This window comes from Erinaceus europaeus, chromosome 7 (genome assembly GCF_950295315.1).
Source record: "Erinaceus europaeus chromosome 7, mEriEur2.1, whole genome shotgun sequence".
Classification (NCBI taxonomy): Eukaryota; Metazoa; Chordata; class Mammalia; order Eulipotyphla; family Erinaceidae; genus Erinaceus; species Erinaceus europaeus.
The window spans coordinates 116,388,969-116,398,358 of record NC_080168.1 but is presented as its reverse complement, the minus strand read 5'-3'; the positions used below and the strand labels follow the sequence as shown (position 1 = coordinate 116,398,358).

General features: G+C 46.1%; 1 protein-coding gene across 1 annotated transcript; it reads right to left on the bottom strand.

The window, feature by feature from the left end:
* Positions 1 to 7,012: 7,012 nt before the first annotated feature.
* Positions 7,013 to 8,641, bottom strand: LOC103107468 (olfactory receptor 8S1-like). The gene has a single exon (XM_007516266.2). The coding sequence runs from the start codon at positions 8,081 to 8,083 to the stop codon at positions 7,013 to 7,015; it is 1,071 nt and encodes a 356-aa protein (XP_007516328.2). The 5' UTR covers positions 8,084 to 8,641.
* Positions 8,642 to 9,390: the final 749 nt, after the last annotated feature.

Below are 9,390 nucleotides of genomic sequence, written 5' to 3'. Positions count from 1 at the left end.
AATGGTGGCTTGCAGTTTCTGTAGGAGATCTCTCCCCAGCAATGGCTCAGGGCATTCGGGAATTACTAAGAAGGAATGGGTAATGGTCTCTAGACCTGAGCCAGCAACTCTTCCTATAGACTTTGGGTAACTCCTTGCTTCCCCGGTGGCCCCTATAATTTTAGCCTTGTCTTTCCCAGTGGGTCCAATTGGTTGCTGAAGTACTGAATGGGTGGCCCCAGTGTCCACCAAAAAGTCAATTAATTTTCCCCCTACTGAGAGTTTTACCCTAGGCTCCCGGGGGTTGGAGGAGCCTTGACTTCCTCATTCTAATTCAAGCAGCAGGGGTGCTTCCTCCTTCCTCCTTCTTTCTTTTTCCTTCAGTTTTGTACAGTCCTTCCTCCAATGTCCTTCTTCCTTACACCACTTACACTGATTCTTTTTCACCCATCCTAAAGGCTTTCCTCTGCCTCCTACTTGCTCTTTCTCCTTCTCTATTCCTCTTCTGTCCTCCCTACTTTCAGTCTCTCTGGCTAGGAGGACTTTTGCCATATTCTTATTTAGTTCCAGCGTAGCCTTCGCTGGGTCTTCCCTATTCTCAAACACCTTTTGGGCTACTGCCACTAATTCAGAGATAGACTTCCCCTCAAAACCTTCTAACTTCTGTAACTTCTTTCTAATATCTGGGGCTGACTGGGCCACAAACTGGAGAGCAACTGCCGGCCAATTCTCAGGGGCCTGGCGTCTATGGGTGTCCAGTTTTGGTACACCTGACACAACCTCTCCAAAAAGGCAGTCAGGCTCTCATCCGCGCCCTGTTTACACTCGGTCACCTTAATTAAATTAGTGGGTTTCCAGGCCGCAGCTCAGATACCCCATAATAGAGTCTGGTGGTACCTGGTGAGGGCTTCATATCCGGTGCTTGTATTGGGGTCCCATTTCGGTCGAGATTGGGGAAAGACCTCTTCTATCCTATCCTTATCAGTAGCTGCTTCCCCCCAGTGATCCCAAACCTGCTTCTTCCCTTCTGCTCTAATTCTTTCCCTTTCTTCTAGGGTGAACAGGGTATTCAGCAGTTGCTGACAATCATCCCAAGTGGGTTGATGAGTGTAAAAAACTGACTCGAGTAGGGTTGCCACCCCCTCTGGGTCCACAGAAAAAGGAGGGTTCTGGTTCTTCCAATTATATAGATCAGAAGTGCTGAAAGGGACATAAGTTCTCAGGGGCCATCCTCCTGCATCTAACTCCCCCACCTACCGCAAAGGAAAAGTCCCGACCAGCGTATGCTCTGATCTAAAAGTAGTTCCTGCTCTAGTATGAGATGGGCTCAGTACTCCAGATGGGGACCCAGAGGTGGAGTCAGGCACCTAGAGGGTTCCTCCAAGAGCAGGGGACCTTGGAGCATCGGTGTAAGGAGGGGGATCTCACTCTTCCACTTCCTTGCTCGCGGAGGGGATTCGGGGGCCTCGGGAAGGACAGGAGTAGTGGGCCTCCTGGGAGGCCTATCTCCCTGTTTGCTCTTAGCCACAAAACTCCCAATCTGCTCTTAACTCCCCGCTTTCCTCTGCGGACACCTCTGCACTTCTGCAAGTACTTTGGCTGGTCGTAAACAATGCCCATCGAGATCTCAATGTACGGCATCTGATTTGGGTGTCTGGGGTTTCCAAAGACTACATCGCACACCCTGGCACACTTTCCCAGGTCGAAACTCCCCGTCTCAGGCCAGCCGACCTCAAAAGATGGCCATTCCCTCTCACAGGACTTCCTTAATGTGAAGGCGTCCACCTGGACTCCAAACCCGGCAGCTCTCCTCAAGAAATCTGAAAAATTCTTGATTAAACATTCAAGGGGGTGAGATGGCCATTCTTGGACTGACTCTGTCCCATCTTTTTGTCAAAATGGAACAGAAGGGAGACCAACAATGCCACAAGAAATACTGCAATCAAACCAAGGGTTCCTTTCACTCTTCCACTTACACGCCAGCCGGCACACAAAACACTTTCACATGTTCTTTCACCCTCACACTCCTTTCCAACCAACCCAAAGGGTGTCCACTTGGGACCTTCTCCCTTCTCTGGGTCGTATGGAGTTCCTGCAGTCGACTTCACCTGCATAGGGTTCCCTCAGGGGCCCTCTGGGCACAGGGACACACAGAGAAAGGAGAGATAATGCACCACTCCAAAGCCTACCACTTTATTATTCTAATTCCAGACACAGAAAGAAAGGACAAGTAACATAACAAGTGTTGGAAAAGAGCTGGCACTCGGAGAGTGACAGACAATCAGCTATGCTCGCCTGGCCAGGCCCTTCGCAGGACCTTAAGGAGTCTTAGCCTAGGAGTAGCCGTATGATCCCCGGCCCTGGTCTCAATGAATTGAGAATCTCCACTGAGCTGAGACGACTCCACGGACACGCAAGTTGGAGCCCAATCAAGCCCCGTAGTCTATCGACCGTGAGGCACACTTACAGGTATACAAACATTCATAACAGACCGTTCATTCAGTCAAGAGGGGGTGATTACCTGACCGGCTGCCGCTACTAAGATGTCACAAGCCAGGCCTTCGGAAGTCACTGGAGAGTACCTCCGGCCAGACTCCGTCAGTTGCACTGACAAGGTCAACCTTTTCGCGAATTGCCGAAATGGAGAGAACAGAAGCCATGAACAGACAACAGAGGGAGAGAGAGATAAAACACAGAGAAGAGGAGCCAACCCAGGAAATCTGATCAGGCCCTTACTGGACCCGTCGGCGAACTCTGACCATGCCCTAATCGAACCCGTCTTCACCCTATCCCAGCCAAAGAAAGAAAGAATTTTTAGTCACAATAATTTTAACATCTCTTGCAAATGTCCTTTTCATGAATGGTCTAGTGATCAGAGGGGCTTTTGCTAAAATTCTGTTGATTCCGCAGACCCTACCTACCACTTGCTCTGTGGTCAGTTGTTCAGATTTCTGCAGATCTGCATGGTTAGACTTAGGTACAAGCTGAGGAATCTTCTTTGGTCTCAGAGGCACCTCACGCTAGTGATGCTTGACTGTTAGATAAGTGGCTGAACATGGGACAAAGATGTTATTTGCCGTCTCTCTTGGACATCCTTGGACTTCAAATAATAGCTTCAAGTGGTCCTTGCAGCTGTATATTTGCATTCCTATTTACTTAAGCCCCTTTCTTGAGAATGATGAAGTCCATTCTGACTTACTTGGGCAAAGTAAAATGAGACTATGAATTGTGTACCGGTCTGGGGTAGCTCATAGTCTCAAGAGAGAGAGAGAGAAAAGTGTGTCAAAGTAGTTAAGATAACAGGTTTGGGGGTTCTTTCAGTTCTGAATTCCCTTCTCACCATTTAGTTCTCTGAGGTAGTTTCCATTTCTCTGCGGAATGACTATTTACCCAATGCACTTGTTCTGTGTAAATAGGATGGTGTATGTAAAGTGCTTAACACAGTGGCTGGCATATGAAAATACCAGTCATGTGAGTTTATAATGGTGGAAAGGCCAGAACCTAGGATGACTCTCAGCGACCTTGTTGGCAGAGTTACTGGCCTAGGCCGGCAGAGTGCTGGGACCAAAATGGCTCACTTCTGCCATTCTGAATCTCTCCCCAAGGTCTTGGCACTGACCATAAACTGATTCCTGTGCAGACCTGGATGCTTTGCCAAGAAGGGCTGGGGGGGGGGGTGGTGCACAGAGAAGACTGGAGTGTTTTAATTAGCAGGTATTTAAAAAAATCATATTGAAAGTGAATTTTAATTATAGGAAAATTGTGTGTGTGTGTGTGTGTGTGTGTGTGTGTGTATGGGGGAGGCTGAGCATGCATTAACAAAGTCTACCATACTACATTTAATAAATATATTTGTATGAAAATTTTCTGGATAAGAGTTTACCCATCACCTTTCTTTTTCTAATTCATTTTTATTAGTGATTTAATATTGACTTAGAAAACTGTAAGCTAGCAGGGGTATAATTCCATACAGTTGTAACCACAAGAGTTCTGTGTCTCTCACCTCCATTGGAAACCACAACACTTCTCCCAAGGTCACAAATATGGGCTGATTCTAGGACTCTCTTACTTTCTTTCTAATTCACCCCTATACTGATTACTACTTCCAAGTGTCTTTCCTTTTTCCCTCTTCTCTTTCAGATAAGAGAGACAGTTCCTGGGCAGGAGTAGATAGCATAATGGTTATGCAAACAGACTGACATGCCTGAGTCCCAGGTTCAATCCCCTGAACCATCATAAACCAGAGCTGATCAGTGCTCTGGTAAAAAAAAAAAAAAGAGAGAGAAAGAGAGAGAGAGTTCCAGGATTCCTTTAGTATCTTCCAGATTTGCTTCCCTTTCATTGCTTATATAAAAAACAAGATTCTTGGGGGCCAGGCAGTAGCACAGTGGGTTAAGCACAAATGGTGCAAAGCACAAGGACTAGCGTAGGGATCCTGGTTTGAGCCCCTGGCTCCTCACTTGCAGGGGGATCGCTTTACAAGCAGGGGTTGCTTCATAGTCTTTCTCTCCCCCTCTCTGTCTTCCCCTCCTTTTTTGGATTTCTCTCTGTCCTATCCAATGACAGCAATAACAATAACAACAACAACAATAATAACAGCAACGATAAACAACAAGGGCAACAAAAGGGGGAAAATGGCCTCCAGGAGCAGTGGTTCTGTAGTGCAGGCACCAAGCCCCAAGTGACATGGGCGTTGGCAGGTTGATCCATATCCCCAACCTGTTTCTTTTCTTTTCTTTTCTTTTTTTTTGCCCCAGCCTGTTTCTACCTTTCCCGAGTGGGGCAGGGCAGCATTGGAAGCTGCCCTGCCCCACTCGGGAAAGCATTGGTGAGGTCTTCTGCCCAGGGAAGTCAGAGTGGAATCATAGTAACATTTGCAACTTGGTGACTGAAAGGCAGTAAGATAGAAAGCAAAAAAAAAAAAAAAAAAACTTTAAGCGAGGTAGTCTTTTGCCCTTAGCCAACTTGTAGTCCCTCCTTTATCTGAGGAGCTTAGACTTTCTCCCAGTTATTAAAATGTTATCATTTGTTGTGTCCAAATGGGTGATTTTTGCTTGAGCTTGATATCTAACATGGGGGTGGGCTAGAAACATTGTCGGGGAAGATGGCATCAGAGTTGAGAACAGAACTAGGAAGTAGGATTAGGGTAGGTTTATGGGATCTGGTCTCAAGTTAGGGAGGAAAAGGTCCTCGGATTTTAGTAGGGTCTCAGCTTCCAACTTTTTTGCATTTACTTGTTTGATAATTCTAACAAAGTGTAGGACTATGTGAAAGCTTGGTAGAGCTTAGGGGAGCTCTCCCATCCTTGGATGAGGTCTGGAAAGACACCCCACTTGTTGGCCTCTCCTGTATAGGGATGAGCTAAGAGGGAAAGTCTTCCATGGACTCAGCTTCCCCTTGTTAGTCTCTCAAGCCCACAGAAAGCCTACAAGCCTCTCACACTTAGTTCCCCCTGCTAGCAGGCCAAATGGCTGCCTGCTTGAGGGTTCACTCAAAGTTCACTATAGTCATTCAAAATTCACACATTCACTATAAGTTCACCTTCTGATCATATAGGAGAATACACTCTATCATACACCCCTGCCAGTGACTTGGCAATGAGACCCCCACATCTATTTCCTTGCTTGCATTTGATATCTATGACTTACATCAAGCTTTGTCTCTCTGTTTCTTCTCACTCTACTGGTTTAGCCACTATGTTTTTCTTAACACCTTTGGATAATTAACATGCCCGCATCATGGAGACTAATTGTTCTGGCCTTTTGGTATCACATCAATTCTTGTCATTCCTACCCCTCCCCACCATAGGGGCAAGCTGACCTTTAAGAAACCTGTCATTTCAGACATATGTGAAAAATGTCCTTTCTTCTGTTTGCTATAAAGCCTTGTGTTTTACCCTGAATAAACAGAGGTTTCTACGAGGATCTCTCCTGGTGCTTCCTTCTTTATACATGGTCACTAGAACCGGTGCCTGAAGGCCAGTAGCTTACCTCCTGGTTGGAGCCACTCCAGGTGAGCACCAGCAACAAAGGTTGTAATGAGGGCGTTAATTGTCCTTTACTTTATATGTAGTTTTTGCCAATACATCTCTTGGCCAGTTGTGTAGTGTTCCTTCTAGAGCTTATCAAGTGGTAATAATAATGCTGATGCTCTATCAGAAGACATTAAAAGATGGAGGAATGGAATTTACTTACTCCTTTTGTATAGCTAATTGAGTAGGTAGAGTAACTGAGGGAAGTGAAGGAGGGAGTAGAAGAGGAAGGTCTCTAGGCCTAAGTAATAAGTCTATGACTAGAGAATTTACGATACCTTCTTTAGGCCATTCTACTAGGTTGTCTGGCTTATTCAGTCTAAGTCTATTCATAGAGAGCTATTAAGCACTTTTGCTTGGAGGTATATAACTGCTCCTTGCTTATGGATACATGTATACCTGTACCCAGTACCCTAAGCCTAGTATGTCTCTAGTTGCTGAAACTTTATTAGAAAATGTGTCATCTGAAATGGAACTAGGTACTCCCATGCCCATCACTTCATTTATTTGTTTATTTTGCCTCCAGGGTTATTGCTGGGGCTTGGTGCCTACACCAGGAATCCACTGCTCCTGGCAGCCATTTTTTTCCCTTTTATTGGATAGGATAGAGAGAAATTGATAGAGGAGGGGGAGATAGAGAAAGAGAGTTACAGAGAGACACCAGCAGGCCTGCTTCACCGCTTGTGAAGTGACCCCCTTAAAGGTGGGGAGCTAGGGGCTTGAATTGGGATCCTTGCATGGGTCCTTGTGCTTAGTACTATGTGCGCTTAACCAAGTGTGCCACCATACCCCACCCCCACCCCAGCCCATCACCTTTCTTGAACTAGGACTGAACTGATATCATTGCAAGAAAATGACTTTGCCTTAATCAAAGAAAAGATATAAGACATCTCGCATATTCTTTCACCAGAGAATTAATTCTCTTTAGTGTGCAGCTGTTACTTATTATTGTTCTACCCAGTTTCCTCAGAATTCTGATTTCATAGCCCAATATCAGAACTACTAGAAATATTTTTGTAGCATTCTTCTCATAGCTGCCTTCATCTCCTTATTCTTCAGACTATAGATGAGGGGGTTCAGCATGGGAGTGACCACACTGTACTGCAAAGAAAAGACCAGCTCTTGAGTGGATCCTGAATTTGGCATGAGGTAGCGGAGTAAGCCTGAGCCATAGAAGAAGCTCACTGCAGTGAGGTGGGAGGAGCAGGTGGAGAAGGCCTTGCTTCTGCCTGTGGTGGAGCTGATGCTCAGGATGGTGGACAAAATACGCACATAGGAGAGGACTATCAGGAGGAAGTTTCCAAAGAAATGCAGGATACTGGAGCAGAGCAGGGCAGTAAAACTTGCAGACACATCAGAACAAGACAAAGGATAGAGAGAAGGCAACTCACAGCTGAAATGGTGGATGTTTTGACCCTCGCAGAAGTCTAAGTCAAGAGCCACAAGAATATTGATGAAAGCATCCAGAAAAGCCAAGCCCCACGAACCCCAAATCAGCCTTCGACACAACTGTCTGCTCATCTTCTGGCCGTAGAGCAGAGGGGATCTGATGGCGACGTAGCGGTCATAGGCCATGACGGCCAGCAGGCAGGATTCCGTGCCCCCGGTGGCAAACACGAAGAAGACTTGAGTCAGGCAGCCCTCCACCGAGATGGCTTTCTTCTCAGACAGGAGGGTCTCCAGCAACTTGGGCACAGTGACAGAGGAGTGACAGAGATCCAGAAAAGACAACTGTCCCAGGAAAAAGTACATGGGGATGTGAAGGCGGGCATCCATCCTGATCAGCAGCAACAGCAGCAGATTCCCCAGAAGAGTCAGGAGGTAGATCATTAAAAACAGCACAAAGAGCAGAGCCTGGAACCGGGGATCCGCAGACAGCCCAAGGAGGAAGAACTCGGAGACAACACTGTGGTTTCTCACTTCCTTCAGCATTTTCTTTAAAATGTAAGAGACAGAGCAGGTAAGACCTCTTTTTAAATCTAACAGATAACCAAGTGCTTTTTTTTTTAATTTCCTTTTTGTTGCCCTTGTTTTTATTGTTGTTGTAGCTAGTGTTGTTGTTGTTGTCGTCATTGTTGGATAGGACAGAGAGAAATGGAGAGAGGAGGGGAAGACAGAGAGGGGGAGGGAAAGACAGACACCTGCAGACTTGCTTCACCGCTTGTGAAGTGACTCCCCTGCAGGTGGGGAGCCGGGGGCTCGAACCAGGATCCTTATGCTGGGCCTTGCACCTTGTGCCACATGCACTTAACCCGCTGTGCTACCGCCCAACTCCTGATAACCAAGTGCTTTAACCCTCTTCCCTATTCACACAGTCACATGCCTAGTCAAAAAAAAAAAAAAAGTCTTATGAAATGATAAAATCCCCTGAGTAACATCTCCCCACACCTGTGATACTTTCTACAGAGTCCCAATCCTTGGTCCATCTCACCCACCTTGACTGATCTTTCTTTCATGCCATGGAGTCTCTTTGTTGCTACTTTATCTTTAAAGTTACAGGAGTAACCTTTGCAAACTGTTGATAATTTGCCAGCAGAAGAGATGAAATTATAGGAGGTAATAGGAGAAAATGACAGAAATAGTATCTCTGTTTCTGAAACCAAACAGCTGGGCTTCTGAGCAGAAGCATAGTGTGGTTTCAGCTGGGGATGGACTCATCCATCACGCATGAAGTCAGTAGATTTGGAGTTGGGAGAGAAGCAGTTCCTGTCTAAACACTTTCACTTCTTCAGTTCATGTTTAGATGGAGTCATTAGCAAAGTAGAGGAATAGGTTGGCTGGAGATTTGCAGAATGAGGCAAGGAATTACTCAGGAGAAAGCAGCATAGGGATAGTGCAGACTTCATAATACATGATTCATCATGAAACATCTGTAACCAATGTGGGAGCTACTGTGATCATGCCCAGTTTGTGTGATTTCCTTAGATTCAGCTCTTGTCTGTTGTCTGATGCCCTTTGTAAGTACAGACTACTTCCCTACCTCCCAGCTTTCTAAAGCTTAGCATTCTTCCCTCTCACTCTCTCTCTCTCTCTCTCCCTCTCTCTTTTTAAATAAATACTGTTGCCCAGGGGAACAAAGAAAATAGAAGATTGAAAGGGAAAAGACTGGCCTGATGAGGGAGGTGACAAGAAGCCGTGGGGACTGAGGAGAAAGAGCTTTACACAATGAGCACAGGAGCAGAAAAAAATCAAAGAACAAGGCACCAAGTGCAAGGGCTGGTGTAAGGATTCAGGTTCGAGTCCCCAGCTCCCCACCTGAAGGGGGAGGGGTCACTTCACAAGTGGTGAAGCAGGTCTGCAGGTGTCTATCTTTCTCTCCCACTCTCTGTCTTCCCTCCTCTCTTGATTTCTCTCTGTCCTATACCAACAATGACAGCAAT

What these genes read in the sequence shown, in the direction of transcription:
- LOC103107468 (XM_007516266.2), bottom strand. Translation starts at nt 8,083, where the DNA reads ATGACGACAACAACAACAACACTAGCTACAACAACAATAAAAACAAGG.